The 25178-nt window shown below is 39.2% G+C and overlaps 1 protein-coding gene across 1 annotated transcript in view; it reads left to right on the top strand.

The window, feature by feature from the left end:
• The window catches only part of ECT2L (epithelial cell transforming 2 like), a 75945-nt gene that overhangs the window by 16687 nt on the left and 34080 nt on the right, over positions 1-25178 (top strand). The window contains 5 exon segments of the mRNA XM_047770094.1: positions 14492-14654; positions 17853-18105; positions 18890-19058; positions 19998-20136; positions 22238-22406. Of these exon segments, the coding sequence (XP_047626050.1) occupies positions 14492-14654; positions 17853-18105; positions 18890-19058; positions 19998-20136; positions 22238-22406 (893 nt within the window).

The following is a 25178-nucleotide window of genomic DNA, read 5'->3' as shown; positions in this document are numbered from 1 at the left end:
TTCACATACAATAAAATTCACCCATTTAAAGGGCACAATTCAGTGGTTTTTGTACATTCATAGAATTGTGCAATCATCATTACAATCTAGGTTTATTTTCATTGCCCACAAGAGAAGCCCCCCATCCATTAGCAATCATCCCCATCCCACCCCCCCAGCCCTGTGCAACTTTCTCTATAAACTTGCATATTCAGGACTTTTCATATAAATGGACTTTTCATACAATATGTGGCCTTTTATGAGTGGCTACTTTCATGCATTATAATGTTCTCAAGGTTCATCTATTTTATAGCATGTATCAATACTTTCCTTTTTATTGCTGAATAATATTCCGTAGTATGGATATGCCATATTTTATTTACCCATTCATTGGTTGATGGATATTTGGATTGTTTCCACATCTTGGCTCCTAGCTGCCCACAGCATATGGAGTTCCCTGGCCAGGGATCAGATCTGAGCTAAAATTGCAACCTATGCCACAGCTGCAGCAATACCAGATCTTTTAACCCACTCTGCCAGGCTGGGAATCAAACCTGCGTCCTGCCAATGCAGAGATGCAGCCAATCCTGATGTGCCACAGTGGGAACTCCAAAACCCTTTTAACTATTAATTGTTCCTTCTGAATTATATATTTACTCCTACAGTCCCTCTTCCCCCATGACTGTGAATAAGTTCGTGAATAAATGAGAGAATTTAGCATTATTTTAATGGCTGAAGTCCTTGTATGTAAGCTCAGCTGTATTTGTGCAATACCTGTTTTCAAGGAGGGGAAGCCATTGTTTTAGATGCTTTGTTTCATAATTTCTGTATGACTTTCTTTTAATTCAGGCAGTTATCAAACTTAAACAGGCTATTGCAGGATTGGTCAGAAATGTGTTGTCATGGTTTTCATTAAAAGTTTCCACTTAATGTCTACGAGATATATTAAAATATTTAAGATTTTTCTGTCCTAATAACTCCATACTGGCAAGATTTTAGAAGATTTCTCAAATGTAGTTTATGATATTTGACATATTTAAGATTTTTCTGTGCTAATAATTCCATATTGTTAAGATTTTAGAAGATTTCTTAAATGTAGTTTTATGATATTTAAGACATTTTTCAAAGGTTCACCTTCTTACATCTTCCCTCTGGCAAGTTCTCCCTCAACTTAAATGTCACCTCCCCAGGAAGCCTTTCCTGCTCTTTTTTTTTCACCCCCATAATTTTCCCAAACCATTCTCATGGCATTTCCTCCAAAGTATTATGCCTCTATGCCGGCATGTCTGACGATTTCCAGGGGTGTTGTTCCCCCGCCCCTTGACTAGGCTGACCTTTCCTGTGACTCCTTAAAGGAAACTGGGCTGTTTGTGTCTGTCACACTTGGAGAAACCTCTGAGAAGTCTGGCTCAGTCTCCTAGTCACACTGGTGGGACCGGTTTCAAATTGCTTCTGTTCAGAGGCAGGTAATGCCTCCTACAAAAAAGGCCTTTCATTCTGGGGCCGGAGCTGTTCAAACCTGTAGCTTTTCCTGGTGGGTGGGGCAGCATTCATGACTCATGTAACTGCATTCCCAAGAGATGGAGTGTGTGTGTGTGTGTGTGTGTGTGTGTGTGTGTGTGTGTGTGTGTAGAAGGTAAGGGAGATCATGACCAGTCAAGGGTTAGCTCTGGTCACTCGTCTCCATCAGTCACCTGGAAATGGGGTTGGAAGGTAGAAAAATGTACCGACCAATATACATTTAAAAGCGAACACCCCTGTTCTCATTTCAGTCCACCCACCCAGTCTTCCCAAGCAGCCCTGGGGCGACTCAGTTGTAATCAGTGAGGAAATCTGGCGCACACATTTTTCACTGACAACATCCCTCTAGACTGAGTTTAATGTGGAGCAGCTACATCACGCTAAGTTTGAAAGGAGGATATTTCTGTGTGGAGGTGGTGGACAGGAGGGGCCATATTCCGGGACACAGTGTTTTCTAGATAACCAAGACAGGTCTGGAAAGATGGGTCAGCCTGAATCTTCCCTCCCCTCAGCCCATATTCTAGACATCTTTCGGTCCTTTCACATAGATCAGATGGCTGTGGGCAACCACATGAAATCCTAGCATTTGTTGTTGGCAGGGGTGGGGGGTGTAGGGAGTGGATGAGGCTCAGAAAGAAAATCTTTGGGTTTAAAAGGAAAGAAGAGGAGTTCCTGTTGTGGCTCAGTGGTAAAGAACCTGACTAGTATCCATGAGGATGCAGGTTCAATCCCTGGCCTTGCTCAGTGGGTTAAGGATTCGGTGTTGTCGTGAGCTGTGGCGTAGGTCGCAGACAAGGCTCGGATCTGGTGTTGCTGTGGCTGTAGTGTAGGCTGGCAGCTACAGCTCCTGATTCAACCCCTAGCCTGGGAACTCCATATGCCGCAGTCCAATAAATAAATAAATAAATGGAAAGGAGAAACTAAACCCCAAAACTGTGTTACTGGGTGGGGGTGGGGCCAGGGGGAGAGCGGGTGGTGGGAAGGTCATTGGCTTACATTAGGCAAAACCCCTGCACTTGAGGTTCTCAGTTCCCATTTTGTAAGTGATGCCACTCTCCCTTTGTAATGTTTCACTTCTCTTTAGAGCACGTAGCTCCACCTGACATTATGCTATATGCGGTCACGCTTATTTTTTTACTGTCTGCCTGGTTCACTCCAAGGGGGCTACTTGAGGGCAGGGATTTTTTGGGTAAATTTTTCTGTTCTGAGCACTTACAGCAATACCAGGTACACTGTAGCCATTCAGTAAATGCCTGCTGATTGTATGAAGATGTATAAAATGCTCCTACTTATAATGACAACTAAAGGATAATCAAAAAAATTCCTTTGGTAGCTCTCTAGGAGGAAGGTACTTTTCCAGATGTTACGAGTTTTAGAATACAGGATATTACTAATACTTTGCTTCATTCAAAACTTTTCATTAATTTAAGACTTCTATAAAGCAATTCCAAAAGGAATTACGCATAGTAATAATACCCAAGGGTGCCATGTGGCACACCTCCAGGGGGTGCTATTTTGTACTGTCATCTGTGTGACTGGCACCTCTTAAGGTTGTTTCATTCACAACTTCCCAAATGTAGCAGCCCCGGTGATACACTACCAGCCATTTACAGAGGACGTGATGTTCGCCTCCAGATCTACCAGGTTCTTGTGGGAAGAGGCGAATCCACAGATAATTCATTGGAAAATGGAGACAAGATTTTAAGAGACCATTGTTTCTATTCTGTATTTAAAAATCTCTTTAGGAAATTTCTAGGAGGGTTGATGGCAGAAGAAGAATGGACGTGGCTTCCCGTGAGGCCTAAACAGGCTTGAGCATCTTAGAAATAGGAGGAGGATGCTTTTACCATAGACACAGTAGGTGCTCAGTGAATGTCTGTCACCTTCCCTCCTGCCGTCTCTATATATTCTTTTGATGTCATCGTCAGAAGGCTTTCAAGTGCAAATTACAGAAATGGAAATCAAATCAGCCTAAAACAAAAAGCGAATTTATTGACTTAAGATTTGTCCAGCTTTAGGCTGGGCTAGATCCTCAGATTCAAACAATGTTACCAGAGCTTGCCCTCTCTCTCCTTTCTCTCAGCGCTGCTTCCTATATGTGTCGCATCAAGCTAAAAAGGTAAGCGCAAGACCCTTATGAGGAAATTGGAAATTTGTATTAAAGGACAGCAGGGAAAAAAAAAACCCTGGATAAGTAGATGTGCTATGTTTAAAGATGCTAGTTCTCTCCAAGTTAATCTTTAGCATTGAATTATTCAGTTCCAGTACAGATCTCCACATAGGATTTTCTTATGGATTTTGAAAAATGAATACTAAAGCTAATGTGGAAGAGAAAATGGACTACAATGGCTACGAAAAATTTAAAGAGAAGAGATAGTAAGAGTTGCACTACCAGATATTAAAACCAGTTTCATCCATTTAAGAAATACCCTTGAATAGTATCACAAGGGTAAAGGGAGCAATAACTGAGATAAGTGCTTCATCTGAAGGAAAGAGAAAGGGCAGACGTCAGTAAGGTTGGGTAGATCAGAAGCTTGGGTAGTGGGAGATCCTTCCTCTTCTTGTGTTAGTTCCTGTTTAGTGGCCCAGACACTGACCATCACCCCCCTGCCCACGCCATTCCTCACTTCCTCTTCATCTTCCTGACAAAGTCCTTTTCTCCCCCGGTATCATGTGTTTCAGGGGTGGCTGGTCACCCTGTCACCCCAAGAGTGAGTCAGAGTTGGCCAGAATCATGGTCATTCCATCAGGTTTAGGAAAGGGTGTGTGGATATGAATTCTGCCCAAGGGAACACAAGAGAGTGGCTGCTAGGGTTTCTAGGAGAGTTTTCATCCTCCTCAAAGGGACTTAAAAAGGAACTTGAGGAAAGTTCTGCCTTATTGCCCATGGTCTCTACTCAGAGAAGCAGTCATCTGGGAACCACTCCAGGGGACCAGCTTGAAGACCAAAGCAACCCACTGAGCAGACCAAGGGGAAAGAGAGAAAATCCTTGGCCTTCGCTGACACTGAGTTCTTAAATTCACTAACCCTGAAGCTGCCCTTGTTTTCCTTATTTAAGAAAAGTGAGGAGTTCCCATCGTGGTGCAGTGGTTAACAAATCCAACTAGGAACCATGAGGTTGCGGGTTCAATCCCTGGCCTTGCTTGGTGGGTTAAGGATCCAGCGTCGCTGTGAGCTGTGATATAGGTCGCAGACGCAGCTCGGATGCCGTGTTACTGTGGCTCTGGTGTAGGCCGGTGTCTACAACTCAGATTAGACCCCTAGCCTGGGAACTTCCATATGCTGCGGGAGTGACCCCAGAAAAGGCAAAAAAAAAAAAAAAAGAAAAGAAAAGAAAAAGAAAAAGAAAGAAAAGAAAAGGAAGAAAAGAGGTTTTAAGATGGTCCATAATAGTTTATTTATCTAATTGTCACTTCTCTGGTCATATCAGCTCTCCAGAATCTAGCTGAGAACCAGGTAGATTTGGAAAAACACAAAGCGTTTAGCAGTCAAACTGATGTCCTTTACACATAGGAGAGAACCTTTCAGGCCCTCCTACAGAGTCTAAGTATTTAATTAATTCAGGGCTTCAAATAGAGCTATACACTGTCCTAAGGACACCATACATGTATTCAACACTTTGTATTTGACTTTTGCATCAGCATCAGGATCTGCTAGGCTGCCTCTTCTACCAATGAGAAGTCAAGTTCACCAGTGTTAAGAAGGGTGAGCCCATCAGAGACACTTGAAGTTTGTAAAAACACAAACCATGAGTCTCACCCAAGACATTTTGGCTCAACACACCATGGGGAATGTGAGAAGCTGTTTTCACTAAGTTCCCAAGGTGATTTAGTACACAGCCAAGGGCAAGGAACAAATCCTAGGTGACCCAAAAGCCCCAAGGCTTCTTCCACCACTCATCTACTCCTTCTTAGAGACAGGAACACAGACCATAGGAGTGTCCTGTGCCTTCTACTCTCTCTCTCTCTTTTTTTCCTTTTTAGTGCCACACCTGCAACATATGGAAGCTTCCAGGATAGGGGTCAAATCAGAGCTGCAGCTTCTGGCCTGCACCACAGCCACAGCAATGCCAGATCCAAACCACATCTGCAGCCTGTACCACAGCTGGCAGTAACACCGGATCCTTAGCCACTGAGTGGGGCCATGGATTGAACCCACATCCTCATACTAGGTAGGTTCTTAACCCACGGAGCCACAACAGGAAGTCCCTTCTATTCTCAATTAACAAAACAAAGTTGTTTGTTCAGGTGCTACAGGTTTTTCATCTTTCGCTTGTGATACTTCTTAATGGTTTTAGAATGTGTCATTGTAGGTAACCTGAAACTTGACACAAATAATAAAGGAAATATTTTATTCTCATATAATCTGGAAAAATCCAGAGCAGCTGAAGCTCCATCCAGAGTTCCAATAGTAAGACTTGTTTCTTTCCTCCCCTTGGCTTCACCTTCAGCCAACATGGCTTCATTATTATGGTCCCTCACTTGTGTCCAGGAGGAAAAAATGTTGTTGGTTTCACTCTCATTGAACTAGTTTGGGTCCATGCCCACTTCTGCCAATTGCTATGACCATGGGATTGATCCATGGATATTGAATTAGCCTTGATCATGTGCTTTTTGGAGTCAGGGATGGAGTCAGCTCCTGTAGAACCACATGGACTGCCAAATAGGAACTGACTTTATTTTACCCAAAGAAGGGGAAATCAAGGATGAATACCAAAAGCTAAAGTCTATTCACCCAACATTCAACAAATATTTACTGAGCATCTACTCTGTGCCATGCATAGTTCTGGGTGCATAGGATTGAACACTAAACAGAGTATAAAAGACCCCTGCCCTCTGAAGTTCCTATTTTAGTAGACTAAAACTTGTCTTAAAATGGGAAATGGGGTATGTCCATGCATCTCACTGGATATTTGACAGTACAACATAGCACCACCATAAATATCTGGGGGTGTATTGCATGTCACAGACGAACGAGCCGTGTGGTAGACTGAATGATGGCCTGCAAATATGCCCACGTTCTAACCCTGGAACCCAGGAATGTTATCTCGTATGGTAAAGGGATTTGCAGATGTGATCAAGGATTTGTCATGGGGAGATTATCCTGCATCACTGGGACTCGAGATAATTGCAGTGGTCCTTTTAAGGGATGCAGGAGACATCAGAGTCAGAAGAGAAGATGAAGTGACAATGGGGGAGATGGTGAGATTTGAAGATCCTATGCTTCTGCCTTTGAAGATATAGAGGACATGAACCAAGGAATTCAGGCAGCCACTAGAACCTGAAAAAGGCAAGGGAACAAATTCTCCTTTCAGAGCTTCCAGAACAAAAGAGCCCTGCCAACACCTTGACTGTAGCCCAGTGAAACTGATTTCAGACTTGTGATCTCCAGAACTCAGAGCATGCATTTGTACTGCTTTAAGCCACGAAATTGGTGGTAATTTGTTATAATGAACAGGAAAAATTTATTATGTTCTATTCTCTTTTTCCAACTTTTTTTTTCCATTCTTTATTCTAATTTACCCTTATCTATTTACCCTCTGCTAAGTTACAAGCACCACACCAGGGTGCTGGGAACAGAGCAGCAAACAAGACAGCCACCATGCTTTTTTCTTATTGGGCTTACAGTCCAGTGAAAGGGAAAGATTTTAAAATGGTAAGGAAATCCAAAAAAGGATTAGGTTTGAGGGTCGGCAAGAATGGAAACACAAAAATAGTGCTTAGGTTATACTACAGTGCACATCAAAGTAAGGACACAGGTGGTGGCAGAGGATATGAGATGGTGCTAGGTAGGTAAGGCTCAGTTAGTGACAGCAGCCTCCTACAAGGAAGTGTTTTGGGGGCAGGTATGGTCAGCCTGCTGGGAAGGTGAGGGACTCTGGCAATACCCCAGAAAGATCAGCCTACAATCCCACTAATGTCACCTTATATGGTTAACTCTACTGTTGCACAAATAGCTTTTTACTAGCTATGTGACTTGAATCTACCATACTGCTTCCAGAGGAAGTTTCTTTCTCCTCCCTGGGGACCATATTGCTTCACTGGTTGCAAGTCATTTAATAATAAGAATCACACAAGGGACGTTATACTGCACTCATATAGCAATGTCAAGTTCATATACATGCATTATCCTGTATGTTCCACAACCCAAGGGCAGGCTTGGCCAACCCAAAAGATATTAAGGAAATAGCTATGGTTGTGCTAAGTGGCACAGGAAAGGTAACAGGGTCCTCACCTAGTCCAGGGCATCAGGAAAGTCCTCCCTGAGGACTTGACATTTAGGCTGGAATCTGAAGGATGCATAGGAGAAAGACAAGCCAAGACTTGGAAAATATGTGGTCCACTTGGAGGGGACGGCTTGTGTGAAAGCCTTGGGCCTTTTTTGTCATCCAATAGTAAAACAGGCTTTTGTAGAAGTATTAAAAAATGTGAATAAGCCAAAAAAAGGAAAATACCAATCACCCATAATTGCACCACCTAAGTGTAAGCTTCTAATTTTTTATGCTTATATGAATCCACTTAACTATTTATGAATCAGAATAGACAAATTATTTTTAAATCTTGAAAAAAAAAAAAACCCTTCAGTCACCCCCTATTATCTCTACACCCACACCCAGCTTTGCTCTCGCATTTACTTAAGGCTCTGACACATAGTTCTGCATTTTCTATACACCCCAATCCCAGTCATTATTCCGTGCAACACTGGCTTCCATGTGGAAACCCACCTAACAAGATCCTTACCTGCCAGAGGGTGTTTGTAAAGCCATCAGACAAGACAAGGGGATGCCACCTAGGAGGCAAGGACCTCTGCCAAATCCACTGGGCCCTCTCTAAGCCACCTTTCCAAGCTGCTTCCCCAGTCATTTCATCACAATTTCGGCAGCTTCTTTCTACTTCTTATCAAAAATTTCAGAGCAGAGAATTAGATTCAAGTCCCATATTACTAAGCCTTGTTATTTTTGCAAAGCACACATTGTGCATTCAGTAGCACACTGCGAAGCATTATCATGAATTATTTAAATGAAGCTATCCTTGTCACAACAAATGAGCAAAAGCACATTTTGTTCATTGTCTCCTTACATGTTGTTATTTCTCTTCACAGATTTCTTACTTTGCAACATTAACTAAAATGCAATGAGCCACAATGTCATTATTGCAAACTATCCTAGTTCTCTGCTCCTCATATATTGATTTTCTTTTTTTTTTTTTATGTGACTAGAGCATTTTCTTTCCTCCTTGCTTAAGATTCATTATACTTGAATGTGTCCTTGTAGCAGCACAGACTTGGAACAAATATAAAACACATGTAATTAAGGTTTACTTTAAAAAGTAACTCAGGCTCAATTCTCTTTTGCTTTGCTGGGATGGAAGAGTAGATGATGTGGGGGATGGAGACAAGACTCCAAAGACACTGAGACTCATCTTGGAAAGGAGGCTGAAAACATTTCTGTTTTATATCTTATTTTATTAGTCAGTTTGAGGATTCCAAATGAGAGCAAACCTGCTCTCAAGGGCCAGTGAAATAATTCTGAAGCCTACATCAGAGGAGGAGTTCAGGGATCCATGGGGATTAACTGTTCTTGGCGGTGTTGTCACAAATCTCATTCAGTTTGAAGGTTAATCTCTATCAATACTGAGAAGATCCCTAAAGGACACCTCTGTCTGTTGATACTCGTTGCTGCCGGTACATACCCAACTCTGTTCTTTCTCCTCCTGCTTACGCCCCACCCCGACCCTTTCCCCAGACTGCCATGCCAACAGGTGCATTTTAAGCCAGTCTGTTTTGTCTCCGGTTGTAACAAAGCTGCCAGGAGAGGGATCAAGAAAAATAAGTGACTTAAAGTCGGGGGAGTAGAAACCTACAAAAATAATAGGCAGTCCTTAAATCTTGGAACTGAAGCAGGTAGCTGCTTCTTAAAAAAAAAAAAAAATTATAATGATTTTTAACTTAGAGGAAAGCTGCAAAAATAGTTCACATAATTCCTTTAAACTTTTCACCTGGATTCTTCAATTGTTAAGATTTTACCATTTTTGCCTGATCATTCTGCATATGTGAGAGTGAGCTGTGAACATAATGCTCCACTAACCCTAAGCATTTCCATATATCCTAAGTATGTTTCTTAAAAACAAGCACTCTGCTGAAAGATCACAGTACATCCTCCAAAATCAGGACATCAGCATTGATTCAGCACTCCCAACCAATGCACAGACAACATTCAACTTTCCTGATTGTTCCAAAGATGCCCTTTACAACTGTCCTTTCCTTCTCAGACCAAAATCCAGTCCAGGATCACCTGTTGTATTTAGTTTTCATGCCTCTATATTGATGGACCTTCAATGTGGAGCAATTCCTCAGTTTTTCCTTGTCTTTCCTTACTTGACACTTTTGAAGAACACAAATCTGCTACTTGGTTTAATGACCCTCAATTTGTGGTTGGCTTATACTTCCTCGAGATTACACTGAGGTCATACATTCTTGGCAGGAATAACACCGACTCAGTGCTGTGTTCTTCTCAGTGGATCATATTGGGGTTATCATATGCAATTTGCCCCGCTGTTCAGGATCTTGATTTTACCATGTGGCTAAGATGGTTAATTATTAATTATTTTATAATTATTAATTAGCAAGTAACTCAAAATTATTTGACCAATTAGTTTTAAATTAATTAGAAAGTATTTGAATCTAAGTATCTTTTTCTTCTCAAATTTTCATCTGCTAGTTTTAGCATCCATTGATGATTCTTCTCCGTAGCTCTTCTCACTATGATAGCTGCCAAGTGGTGGTTTTCTCACTTCTTCTTTTTAAGTTTTATTGAACTGTAGTTGACTTACAATGTTGTGATAATGATTTTCTTATTTCTTAATTCCTTCTACATGTATTAATTGGTGTTCTATTGCAATGTAGAACTTTTCCTTCTCCCAAGACTTATAAATGAGGCTCCTGTTAAGCCAGCAGTTTGGTAAATTCATGGTCAAGACTGTCTCTGAGTCTAAGGAATATTCAATAACCTGTTTATGAGGGCAATTAAGGTTTTTTTTTTTTTTGTGCCTAATTGGAGGTGCCATTTTCATTTCACATGGAAGCTTTCTGAGGTTTGACCCACTCTATGGGAATTTAGGTCAGAGAAGACCCATTGCAGGATGAAATGTTCAGAGTCATGGATTTTTGCTTTCAGTGAGTTAATCTGTGTCCATAAGAACCCAGCAATAGGGCAGCAGTAGCCACCTAGCAGTCTTATAGTCTCAGTGGCCTTAAGTAAAGGAATTATGATAGGTTCTTATTACCAAAGTTTCCAATCCGCTGTGAGATGAGTCACAGATATTTGTAATTCTGCTGAGTTTGAAGGAAAGTAGGGAGTTTCAGGGAAGAGCTTGATTTATTGATACCTGGATTTCTATCTGGTGGTTAGAGACTATAGCAGATGCTCACTGCTAATCTGTAAAGAGAAAAATCAGGTATTAAAAATCTATTTTTATGCAGTTGTTAGCTGCAGGGCCAGCAGTTCATCCTTCATGGGGCATGAATTTTCTCTTTGATTTAAAGTCCGTACAGCCTTATGATCACTTTAGTAGGGCCTTGGATTTTGTATTCATTCAAGATCTATCTGTGTTGAGGTGGCATGCTTGTAAGAAATTTTCTTGATGGATAGCATATAAGAAAGTTTTCTTTGTGGATGTCATATTAAGAAATTATTGAATTTGTTAAGATATGATGGAAGTTTTTGTTTGTTTGTTTGTTTGTTTTTGTCTTTTTGCCATTTCTTGGGCTGCTCCCTCGGCACATGGAGGTTCCCAGGCTGGGAGTCGAATCAGAGCCATAGCCGCTGGCCTTCGCCAGAGCCACAGCAACGCTGGATCTGAGCTGTGTCTGCAAACTACACCACAGCTCACAGCAACGTCAGATCCTTAACCAACTGAGCAAGGCCGGGGATTGAACCCACAACCTCATGGTTCCTAGTCAGATTCGTTAACCACTGTGCCACGACGGAAACTCCTGATGGAAGTATTATATACAGTATATGTTTAAAAAATTTTTCTTATTATTTAGTGATACTGAAATATTTATGGATGAAATTACATGATGTTTTGCATTTGCTTTAAAATAATATGGTCATGAAGGTAGAAGAAGAAGGGTATATAGCAGAAACTATATTGGCTACAGGATGATAATTGTTTAAATTAATGGGGTCATAATAGTATTATAAATATTAATGTGAGATAGACATTTTCAAATAAAAGGAAACTGATAAAATTTGTTGTCAGAAGACCTGCAGTAAAGAAATGCTAAAGGAAGTTCTTCAGGCTAAGGAAATTGGTACAAGATGGGAAACTTGGATTTATAAGCAAAAACAGTGTATTATGGGGTTTATAACATAAGTAGATGAAGTAGAGATAACAAAAGCACAAAGGATGGTAAGAATGATATTGTTGTACTGATCTTTAATTTCAATGAATATTAACTCTAGGTAGACTATGAAAAATTAAAGATGCATATCATACTTCCTAGCAACAAATTAAAAGAGTAGTGCAAAGATATCCTAAAAAGCCAATAAGAGAATTAAAATGGAATACAAAAACATATATTAACTCAAACCAAAGCAGGAAAGGAGAAATTGTAAGTTTCATAAAACAGATGGGATAACCAAACAACAAATAAAAAAAAAAATTGAGACTTGGCCTCAACTATAACAATGATTATATTAAATGTAAGCAGAATAAATCCTCAAATAAAGGCAATGGTTGTTCAAATGAGCTTTAAAAAAAACTCACTGTATACTCACTGCAAGGGATACACTTTCAATATAAAGGCACTGATTCGTAAAGTATAAGGATAGGAAAAGATACACTATGCAAATATTAAGCATATAAAAGTAGGATGGCAATATTAATATCAGACAAAATTGACTTCAAGGCAAGGAATATCAACAGAGAGATAGAGGGATGTTTTATAATGAGAAAAGTAACAATTCATCAAGAAGTTATAACAATTACAAATGTTTATGTACCAAATAACAGTTTCAAATTACACAAAAAAAAAACTGAATAGAACAACTTAAACAATAACTGAATAGAATAAGCTAGAGAATAACTAAAAAAAAAAATCACTAAGAGCATAGAAGAACTAAGCAATCTTCTCAGCCACCTTGAACTAATATTTATAGAAAACTACACATAATGATTTTCAAATGTATGTTCTTTTTATGAGCAAAGTAACATTTATCAAGATACATCATTTCATGGTCCACAAAATAAGATTCAATACATTTCAAAATTTTGGGAATCTTATTAAGCATTTTTTTTAACAACAATGCAATAAATTTGGGAATTGATAAAAATAAAAGGACTAGAAAATCCCCAAATATTTAGAAATTAATGTCACTTATAAATAACCTATGGTCAAAGAAGAAATCACAAGGGAAATTAGAAAATATTTCAAGTTGAATGACAGAAAAATAGAAACTAAGTGTGTGGGATACAGCAAAAACACAGCTTAGAGGGAAATTATGCAAATGCTTGCTAGAGGAAAAAAAGGGGGTTTAAAATTAACAATCTAAATTCCCACCTTAAGAAACTAGGGGAAAAATAGCAAATTATACCCAAAGTAAGTAGAAGAAATGATGAAGAGTGAAAATCAATAAAATAGACAATGGGCAAACAATAGAGAAAAATCTATTGAAAACAAAAGCTGGTTTGTTACAAATAGCAATAAAATCAATGAACTCCTAGCGAGAGTAACCAAGGAAAAAAAGAAAGAAAACATAAATTAGTAATATCAGGAATGAAAAAAGGGATGTTGTTACAGATCCTATAAACATCCTTAAAAAAAGGGAAATTATCAACTATTTTATACTAATACATTCAATGATTTAAGTAGTTGATTTATAGATTGTACATAATGGTATATGAATTGAGAGTTTACTGCTTCTTTTCCAATACATATACCTTTTATTATTTTTTTCTTTCCCTATTGAACTGACTAGGACCTCTATTCCATGTTAAATTGAAGACGTGAGCCTAGACAATCTTGTTTTGTTAGGTATAAATTTTTTACTATTTCACCACAATGAGGCTATAGGTTTTCATTCTAACTGCATTGGAAAGTGATTGTAGGGTTTTACTTTTTTGGGGGGGCCACACCTGCAGCATATGGAAGTTTCCAAGCTAGGGGTCTAATTGGAGCTGCAGCTGCTGTCCTATGCCATAGCCAGAGCAATGCCAGATCTGCTCACAGGAAGGCCAGATCCTTCACCCGCTGAACAGGGCCAGGGATCGAACCCGCATCCTCATGGATACTAGTCGGGTTTGTTACTGCTGAGCCACAATGGGAACTCCTCTAATTTGCATTTTTAAAACCACTTGGGCTGCTTTGTGGAGAATGGAGTCTGGAAGACTGGAGTGGAAGCAGGAAGGCAATCAGGTGGTGGTTGCAATTGCCCAGAAGAGAGGTGGAGGTGCCCTGAATAGAGCGAAAGCAGTGGAGTTGGGGAGCAGTAGCTGGACTGAGGAACATACTCGGAGATAAATATTTGTAGAGCTGACCGGCCTTGCTGATTTATTAAATTTGGGTAAAGGAAAAGGCGAAAAAACACAGATTTATATCTTAAACAACTGTTTCAGATTTTTTTCCTGTGGATTTTTGATGTGCGTTTTGATTCATCTTCCTCTTTAGAGGAGTTCTCTTGTGGCACAGTGGATTAAGGATCTGGTGGCTCAGGTCGCTGCTGTGGTGTGGGTTTGGCCCATAGCCCAGGAACGTCCACATGCTGCAGGCATGACCAGATAAATAAATGAATAAATAAAACCTTCCTCTTTAGAATGGATCATTGAAAGTGGATACAGTATTCTTAAAGATCTAGCCTTATGTTACTTAGGATTTAATTTTTAATAGGTAGAACCTTAGAGAAAGAGCAGTGACAAATATTTATACTGGATTTTTAATCAATTTTAGATATTAGTGTTCTGAACTAAGTTTCTGTATTTTTCTTTTTAGGATCGTCCAAGACTGGTTTTCAGAAAGGATGCAAGTGGCCAAAGTGGATTTCTCGACAGTGTTACCACGCTTCATTTCTCTATATATCTTTTCCTTTCTAAATCCAAAAGATTTATGTGCAGCTGCCCAAGTCAGCTGGCCCTGGAAGTTTTTAACTGAACAGGTTTACTATTTGTCACTTCCTAGTAGCGGGGACCAAATACAATTGTCATCTGTAATGTAGCTCCCTTCCCTGAAGATAATAATTGAGGGTATCTGAACAATAATTTTCCCTTAAGAGAAAAAAATGGGGATTAATTAAATACAGTCATTTATTTTGTAAGTCAGAGTATATACACTATTTTAATAATTCATGTAATTTTAATAATCTTTAAATATTCAACTTAGTATTTAGAAAATAATTTGTCTTGGTTAAGGAGTCTGATGTTTTGTGAAAAATTATTTAAGTTTTGGTTTTTACAGGATGTTATTTTATTCATGACAACACACCTCAAAAGTTGCTATACAACCACAGCTTTGATCCCTCTTTGGCTAACATCTGTTGAAGAATATAAACCTAGACCTTCTACCTCCTCTGCTGTCAATTCTGCCCCTGACCTGCTTGTCTCCTCGTTTCTTTTAAAAGATGTAACGAAATGTAATGTAGACCTACTTTAAATACAAGTCAATAATTCATCCTTTGACTTGCACAAACTTTCCAGGATGGGCTTGTGTTGAGATTCTGTTCTCAGAATACCTGGCTTCAGTGGAGCGGCCACATGCAAAAGCCACTGCGAGCCATGGATCTAGAATCCAGGCTTAGTGTTTTTACAGTATATTGTTTCCTCTTTAGACCTTCAACCTTTCTGTGTCCTTCTACTCAAGGAACATGTCTTGCTAACCGAATATGGTAGTGGTGGTGTTTTAACATTTGACCATCTTTGCATTTTAGCTGGCATAATTTAGTCTGTTTACATTTATGTGAACACTGATGTATTTGGGCCTAAGCCCACTAATTTACTATTTTTATTTATTATTTTATATTTTGTTTTTCTCCTTGTCTTCTTTTAGGATTACCTTAAATGTTTTTTAGTTTAATTATAAATTCTTTTGCAGTTCTTTCATAGCTACCATAGAGATTATAGCACTTATCCTAGGGTTATTTTAACACCAGTGAGATAATGCACGATGTGCAGAACTCTTTTACTTCATTTGCTTCCCCAGTTTCTATGCTTTTTTGTCAAATATTCTAATTTTACACATATACATATATATATGACACACACACACACCTCACAAGGCTTCACTACCCTTGTTTTATGTAGTCAATATTTATTTATGAGTAACCAGTTTTTCTGTTGTTCTTCATACCTTCCTGCATCTCTGAGTTTCCTTTTGGGACCACTTTTCTTCTAAATTCTCTTCAATATTTCTTTTAGTACAGGTTGCTGCTGACAGATTCTCTTAGTTTTTGTCTGAAATATCTTTATTTCACTTTCAAATTTGAAGGATAGTTTCACTGGGAATTTGAACTCTGTTGGCAATTAATTTTTTATAGAAATTTGAAAAATTTTCCATTGTTCTCTGGTTTTTATACCTTTTTTTGAGAAGTAGGGAGATTTATTGTTTTTCTTTAAATTTAGTATTTGTTTTCTCCAGATACTGTTAGGATTTTTTTCTCTGTCTTTTGTTTCTGCCATATTATTATAATGTACCTAGAGATGTATGTGTGTGTGTGTGTGTGTGTGTATCCAGCTTTGTATTTTGCACTTTTTTTAAATTGGGGATTTAATGTCTTTTATCAGTTTTGCAAAGTTCTCAGATGCTGTCTCTTCATGTATTGCTCTAAGGTTCAAGACATTAGATTGGTTTACCATGTCCTGTAAGTTTCATAGTCTCTTATGTGTCTTTTCCATAATTTTGGCCATCAGTGTTTCAGTCTGGATTTTTCTTCTGGCCTAGCTTTCAGCTTTATTAATGATCTTTTTAGTTGGATTCTTACTTGCTCTTAAACTGGTCCATTGAGTTCTAAATTTCAGTTATATTTTTTGGTTCTAGAATGTTGATTTGATTACTTCGCCAAAGTTTTCCACCCAGCCGTTTAATTTCCTAGACATATTAATTATAGGATTTTTTTTTTTAAAGTTCACATCAGATAATTACAACTTTTGGATCTCCCGAGGGTCTCTATTTACTAAAAAACAAAAGAAGAAACAAACAATCTTTGCCTTTTTATGTACCTGATATTTTTGGTTGAGTACCAAATATTGAGTATAAAAAATTGATGTAATGATCTGAGACTCTAGATAATGTTATCTTCCTCCAGGGAGAATTTGCTTTTGCTTCTGGCATTTGTTTAGGCTGTAGGAATAAATCACTTAAATCCAATCAGAGAGTGAGATATTTCAAAGCTAGCTTCAGTCTAATTCCTTATTATCCTTACTGAAAAGGAAATCAGCTGAAAGCCTTGTGTCATTATCAGGACTCTTCCCCATAGTGGGCCCTGAATTTAAATTTGTTTCTTCTCTGCCCTGTGAGATTGCCTAAAATGCTTAATAGCTTCTAAGCCTTTCAGTCATAAATTTCTGCTCTGCTTCTCAGCCTAAGCCTTACCTTGGAACTATCAAGTGCCTTGAAATTAAAAGTGAGGCCAAATCAGGTTATTTATCACCTCTCTGGTTTTCCCCTTTCCTTTGGGATCTTGGCTGTATGAGTCCTACTGCATCAGTAGCTCAAATAACTGTTTTAAGAGTATTTTGTCTAGGTATTTGATTAGATGAAACCTCATGAAATTTGCTGTTTTCATATATCAAAACTGGTTGCACATTGGCAGTATCATATGGGTCAATCAGAGTTGTTCCCATGGGAGAACTGGTCTGAAACAAACCATCACACCATTGCTAGAAGAATCCTCAGAATCCAGGGTTAAAGTAACCAGATTGCTATGAGAGTATTGGGGAAGTGTACAAAGATGACTGATACATATATTCATATATAATATATATGTCTACCAGAGAATATCTTTCCTATAGAGTAAGGTATGCTTATTTCTCAGAGTCAAGCTTATTTGTTTGCTTTAACCTGTAGCATATGGAAGTTCCCCAGATGTCCTCGTGGATACTAATTGGATTCGTTTCTGCTGTGCCACAATGGGAACTCCACTCAGAGTTAAGTTTAGATGTCAAGTCACCTGCACTAGAAATCTCAGAGTGGAGTTCCTGTCGTGGCTCAGTGGTAACAAACTTGACTGAAATGAAACACAGAAGGAAAGAAACAAAGAAAGACATCTCAGAGTAGTAAGAAATAATTCTCTGTGTACCTGAAAATATTATTACTAGGAAACTGTCCTTGCAACTCATCTGTCTCATTTCTTTTTCTGAAGGACTGCTTATGGATGCCCAAATGCATTAAGTTTGGATGGTTTCTGCCCTATACTCCAGCAGAGAATGAATATGGTGCCTGGAAGCACCATTACATTGCTTGTGTGTCCAACCTAGACTGGCTAACCCCTAGGGAAGCTGCTGCTGTTTATGGAACCCTGAATGAACCCAAAACAGAAGATGAGGAGGTACAGGAGAGGCAGAGAGAAAAGCACCTAAGGAAAATAATTTGGGAGAAAATTGTGCTACGTAAAAGTGAGTGGCATTTTCAAACATTACGCGTTAGCCGAGTGCTGTAGAAACCAACCGATTTACAGATTCCCACAGAGGAGGATAGTGATGTCTTTCTGAAATAGCCTCTAGGTGGTCTTTTCTAAATGAAAGCTCTTTTGTTCTTCACTGTATATTTCAAGTTAGTTAGGCAAACAACAGGGTTTCTGATGAAATAGGTAAGGTCAAATATCAGTGCATCCATAAGACCAAAGACAAAAAGGAGGAAGATGAACATAGGTAAAGGCAGATGAATAGGTTCAGGATAATTCAAAAGAATTGGGATTGGTGGAAAAGGAAGATAAATGAAAATGGAAACAGAAGCAGGAAGAATGTACCATGAGATACACTCTCAGCCAAGCCTTTTGATTTGCACGATGTGTAAAGGTAATTAGCAAATCTGATTTTCCCGTTTTTTTTTTTTTTCACTGACTCACCCTCTTGTGAAAGGGTAACAAATGGGAAGTTACATGAAGCCAAGAAGAAGGGCAAAAATGGATGCGAAGCCTAGAAATTGATGAACTGGTTTCTAACAAGAAAAGTGTTACTTGTCCTCTGAGCTTTGTTTCTTGACCTGAAGTGAATGGTAACTTGTAGCCACAGAGCAGAAAGGATAAGAGAACCAAACAGAGTCTATAAAAATGGCTATAATTACTGCCATTTGGAATACTGCCCTGGTACAGCTTTATTTTTGATGCCTTTATCTGTGGCGACTTGGCTGGGGGAGGCATGAAGTAGACAGCCCAGACTGCTGCTGTTTGTTTTTCAGAGGAGTTGTTCAAAGTTCGACCCCCTTGGGTGAGTGGAACACGCTGCTCTAGATTATTCAAATCCAAATGCCAACCACGTCTCTCCCAGACCATGAGGGACCAAGTGGGATTACAGGAAACTCTGGAGAAACAGCTTGTTTTGGCATCTTTAGAAGCTTTGCCCAAGCGGTAAGCAAACCTCCCTGTATGGGAGGCTCAGGACCATCCCATGATACCAGGAATCCATTCTAGAATAATTTCGCTAACCCCAGGGATCTAGTGTAAGTATATGGTGCATATCCTATGAAATAGCAATAGAAATAGTTCCTTAGTCTTCAAGAACAGTGGTCTTTAACATGCTTCTGAAGAGGGAAATACATACCATGCAAACTTTACATTTCAAATATCCTTAACCCTACAAAGAGGCTATCCTGTGGATATAGCATATTTTCTTTCTTTTTTTTCTCTTTCTTTGGGCTGCCCTATGGCATAGGGAGTTCCAGGGCCAGGGACCAGATCCGAGCCAAAGTTTCAACCTACACTGCATAGGGCAGCGCCAGATCCTTTAACGCACCGTGCCAGGCTAGGGGTTGAACCTGTGTCCCAGGGCTGCAGAGGTATGGCCAATCCCACTGCACCACAGCGGGAACTCACAGATGTGGCACATTTTCTCTGTAACGTTACTGAGCAAAAACAACATTTTTTCCAGAATTTTTTTTCATGGACTAAGCATATCTGAATGGTGATGGGGGTGGGGGTGGCCATGGAGAGAATGGACATTACTTGGAAAACCATGAGGCCCAGATGATTAAGGACATTTAAAATCCCTTGGCTGCTCCTTGTATAAATGTTGTTTTGTGTCCTTAAGTGTGTCACTACCTTGGTTTTAAGTGTTCTACAAAAGTAAATTCCGAGAGCCCTTTCTGGTATCCCATGGATGTAGCAGGAGAGGCCCAGAGGGCAGCTTTGACCCCACCAGTCCCTGAAAACTGCAGGGAGAGACTAAGGTGCTGAGGCCACCTGCCTTGTACCTGAGAACTGATGCCCAGAGGACACACTGGTGCTCACTTATCAAAACCAAGTTCAGGGAAAATCAAACATTCACTTATCTCCCCTCTCTCCCTATAGAAGCAATGTTTCTGGATGCCACTCCTATCCTTCACTTTCAAAGAAAAATTGGTGTGGAGTTTATAAAAATGATGGCAGCTCTTCACATGCGCTCCAGCCCCACCTCATATTAATATCGTCTCGGATTCCTGCATATGAGGTACACACTGGTGTTGGGAGGCCAGCCCTTTACCAGATTGGGTTTTCATCTCCCCTAGAAGATGTATGACGATCTTTTGGCCACCAAGTTTGTGAAAATGATTCATCTCCTAAAAGGAAAGTGGTCTAAGTGGAAATTTACAGACCCAAAAGAGCTATAAAAAATAACCATAAATCTAATTTTTTTTTTAAAGCACAAAAGGCCTAAACTGCCTTGCATTTAGTAGGTATCCAATAATTTTTTTCCAACAAACTTTATATTTATTTATTTATTTTTGCTATTTTGGGGCTGCACCCACAGCATATGGAGGCCCCCAGGCTAAGGGTCTAATTGGAGCTACAGCTACCTGCCTACACCACAGCCACAGCAGCAATGCGGGATCCAAGCCACATCTGCAACCTACACCACAGCTCATGGCAACAGCAGATCCTTAACCCACTGAGCAAGGCCAAGGATCGAACCTGCAACCTTATGGTTCCTAGTTGGATTCGTTTCTGCTGTACCACGACGGGAACTCCCCAACAAACTTTACTGAATCAAATCTGTTGTATTTAATCCATAAAAGAGGGACATGATACAAATTATTTTAAAATTTCTTTGGAATGACCAAGGAATTTAATATTATCGTGTACCTACCATCACTCAAAAAAAGGTCAGGAAATCCTATTTTGTGATCTGATTAATGAGGGTGCCATTAAATGAAAATATGTTCTTTCTCTAATGAGTTTATATATTTTTAATTTTAATATGAAGAAAAATGAAGCACAAAGAAGGCATAGGAAACATTTATATATATGAATATGTATATATGTGTACATATACATGCATTAATACACACATAGGGACATAGGTAAGGGATGGCATTAGTAGATTATACTCACTGGCTTACCTAGAAAGTTTTTGTAAAAAAAAATTCTTATTTGCAACAAAATGGTTGCTTTCAAAATAGGAAATCACTTCTTAGCAGCTAGGAATTGATTTTGATCATTTACAACTGGGAGTTCCCATCGTGGCACAGTGGAAACGAATCCAACTAGGAACCATGACACTGCGTGTTTGATCCCTGGCCTCATGGGTTAAGGATCTGATGTTGCTATGAACTGTAGGGTAGGTTGTTGATGCAGCTCAGATCCCGAGTTGCTGTGGTATAGGCTCACAGCTGTAGCTCTTATTTGACTCCTAGCCTGGGAACCTCCATATATTGCTGGTGCGGCCCTAAAAAGCAAAATAAATAAATAAAAAATAAAATAAAATAGATCGTTTACAACTGGTTAGCTTAATGGATTCACATGAAAGCAAGGTCGGCGGTCAGAGCTTTGATCTCCACATAGGCCATTGACAGCTTTTCTAATGTTTAAAAATGCATCATACTGAGCACAGAGAAGATGTGGTGACAGAGTATGGGTGAATAAACTGGTATAAGTCCATTCTCCCAATAATAATGTCTTCTTTACATAAGACCATGCCGTGATTACTTATTTGACTATGAATGTAATAGGGATTTAGGTAAAAAGCAGAGTGTAACCATATGGTAGTTCTCTATTCAGTTGGACTGTGCCCTCCAGAAGGTGGCATGAGGTTTTGGGAAAACCCAGCAGCTCCAGTGACTTTCCAACTTGCTGCTAATGAATTGACTTTATCACAATGAAAAAATCATTTGATTGTTAAATTCAAAGAACAGTGGTTTTATTATCTAAGTGGGAAATATTTATCAGTAGTGATAATTCAAAAAGTCATGATTAAGAGGAAAACAAAATCTATTTAGGAAGTCCATTGCAAAATAGTATGATCGCAATTTTATTTTTAAAAAGTTGTATATACGTCTCTGTGCATGGGTGTGTACAAAGATAAAGAAGCTGGAGGAAAATACTTTGCTGGTATTTCTGAGTAGTGGAGTTAAAAAATGCATTTAAAATTTCCCTCTTTAAGCAGAAAAGAAATAATTTAAAAAGAGACTGATGAAAGAGAAAGCTTATCTTCCTCCATACTTTCTGAAGAAATAGACTTTAAAAATCACAGCAGATTACATATTCACTGTCTTTATTAATAGGTATTCTAAAATGATGGGCTTTGGTTCCTACAGCTCTGCTTTGTTTTCCAGATGGTGGTGAGCAGTGTCAGAACAGGCATCATTTCTGTGGTGTATGACTACAGCAGCCTAACCTTGGAAAGCCTACTTTATCTCACAGAGAAAGCTTTGGATGGGCAGGAGGTACAGAGTATGGGAATATTTAGTGATGGAAACAGCAGAGAAATCAACTTACTCCAAGGTAAGACCGGGGCTTGGAAAGGACAACCTACTTTGCACTGATGCAGTGTTTGTCCATGTGTATGGCCTTCAGAATGCTTTGTTTATCTATTAATTTATTTTAGGGCCACACCAGTGGCATGTGGAAGTTCCCAGGCTAGGGGTCAAATTGGAGCTGTAGCTGCTGGCCTACACCACAGCAATGCCATATTCAAGCTGCCTCTGTGACCTACACCACAGCTCACGGCAATCCAGATCCCAACCCACTGAGGCCATGGATTGAACCTGCATCCCCATTGTTACTAGTCAGATTCATTTCTGCTGCATCACAATGGGAACTCCTGCAAATATCTTTTTGAGATTCAGCTTTCATTTCCTTTGGATGTACACTTAAAAGTGAAATTGTTGGATCATATGGTAATTCTCTTTTTAATTTTTTGAGGAAACTTCATACTATTTTCCTTAGTGGCTACACCACTTTCCAATCCCACCAACAGTGCACCGGATTCTAATTTTTTCATATCATCACCAACACTTGTTTTTTTCTGCTATCTTTTTTAATAGTATCTGTCCTAATGTGTATGAGGTGATATCCATTATAACTTAGTTTGCATTTCTTTGATGATTCGTGATGTTGAACATCTTTTTATATGCTTGTTTGCCATTTGTATATCTTCTTTAGAGAAATGTCTGTTCAAGTTTTTTGCTATTTTTTAATCGAGTTGATTTTTTTTTTGTTATTGAGTTATAGGTGTTCTTTATATGGTCTGGATCCTAATCCCATATAAGATAAATGTTTTGCAAATATTTTCTCCCATTCTGTAGGCTGCCTTTCACTCTGTTCATTATGTTTTTTTTTTAGCTCAATTTATTGTAAGTTCATTATGTTCTGTGATGCACAAAGAAATTTTAAGTTTGATGAAAGTGAAACAATTTTAACAGCAGCAAATACCATGATCCATGCACTAGTGTGCACTACCCATATTCATATTTCCATATGGCTTACACTACAAAGGAAAGGATTGGCCAAAATTAACTTGTCATGGGCCATCTTTAAAACATTTCAATGATTACCCTTTTGAGGAGCAAGAAGATAATGAATGTTATAGAAATAAACTTTTGTTTTGTTTTTTTTGGCTGTACGCACAGATGTGGAAGTTCCTGTGCCAAGGATAGAACCTGAGCCACAGCAGTGACTACGCCAAATCCTTAACCGCGAGGCCACCAGGGAACTCTAAACTCTTAGTTTCTATTCTTCCTCATTCTATAACTTGCAACCTTCCATGCTTATACGTCTGCAATAGGTCTTAAGTTTTAGTTTTAACAACATGAAATCTTCCGTCTTTGTGAAATAAAGGAAGAGAGGAAATAAGTGGTGGAGGATCCAGCTGGCAGGAAACTCACAAATGGTAGAATGAATACAGGTCTTCTTCAACTTATGATATGGTTACATCCCAATAAAATATATTCAACTTAACAATGGGTTTAAGTTGAAGTACACCGAATACACCTAACCTAGTAAACGTCACAGGGTAAACATGCTCGGAACGCTTACATTAGCAAATAATTGGGCAAAATCATCTAACACAAAATCTGTTTTGTAATAAAGTGTTGAATATCTCATTTAACTTATTGAATACTGCTCTGAGTGTGAAAAACAGAACAGTTGTGTAGACACAGAGGGTTGTAAGTATACTGATTGTTTACCCTCGTGTTCAGGTAGCTGACTGGGCGCTGAGACTCATTGTCAATGTCCAGGCTCAGGAGAGAGCATCAGACCACACTGAAATTCAAAGTACGGTTTCTATTGAATATGTATCAGTTTGCTACAATTATAAAGTCAAAAACATCTTATGCTGAACTGGCATTACGTTGGGGACCATCTGTACCTGTACCATTGATCAAACTTCCATCTTTGTAGCTGGAACTCTGCATATGCGGAATGGCTGCGGTGAATTTTATCATTAGCAAAAATGAACTGCTTTTGCTTTCACTTTACCTTATTTTTGGCTTTTCTTCTTAAGTTTTCTTGTGCCTGGGGCAAGTTGTGCTCCAAATTCAATTTTATAAAGCCTTCAAAAGTGAAGCACAGCTGCTATTAGCTTGGGGTTCAAATTTACACTGAATCACACCATGGCTCTTCTCTAAAGTGGGGAGCAGGTGTCAATCTCAAGGTCACACTGGGGTGGCGTGTTCTCCTGTGGGGTGGAGGAGTCTGTCAGGGTTTCCTGGTTTCAGCCTTCTTCTCTGGAGGAGAAAGTTTTCTAAACTCTTGCCTTTGCCCTATTTTCATTTTTTAAAGCAAGCGTAAAATACCAAAATACCTCAGAAAGCTAAAGTTTCCTTCTGTATAGTTGTAGTGTTTCCCCAAAAGCTTTGCCTGAACAACAACAAAAAATGAAACCTCTCAGTCCAGTCCCTGGGAAAGATTCTTCCATTGTGTATCTAGACCTCTCAGCACCAAAGAGTCAATGTCAGGATGCTGGCACCCCACTTTGTTTTCTTTCCTAACTGGCACTTATGAAAGCAGAGTCTCCGGGACTCCTTTAGAGATGGGTCCAGACACACACAGATTAGCTGAATCGTCCACGCAGTTCCTAGGAAGTGAGGGGTACAGCGATATTTCCCATCCAATTTTTTGTTGTTATTACACCCACAGTGTATGGAAGTTCCCAGGCCAGGGACTGAATCCCAGCCACAGTTGCAGCAGCAGTAGATCCTTTACCCCACTGAGAGGGAGCGGGCAATTGAACACTTGCCTCCACAGCAACCAGAGCCACTGCAGTCAATTCTC

The sequence above is a fragment of the Phacochoerus africanus genome, chromosome 2 (genome assembly GCF_016906955.1).
Source record: "Phacochoerus africanus isolate WHEZ1 chromosome 2, ROS_Pafr_v1, whole genome shotgun sequence".
In the NCBI taxonomy this organism is placed as follows: Eukaryota; Metazoa; Chordata; class Mammalia; order Artiodactyla; family Suidae; genus Phacochoerus; species Phacochoerus africanus.
Note: the sequence above shows the minus strand (reverse complement) of the source record. Positions and strands in the feature narration are given on the sequence as shown.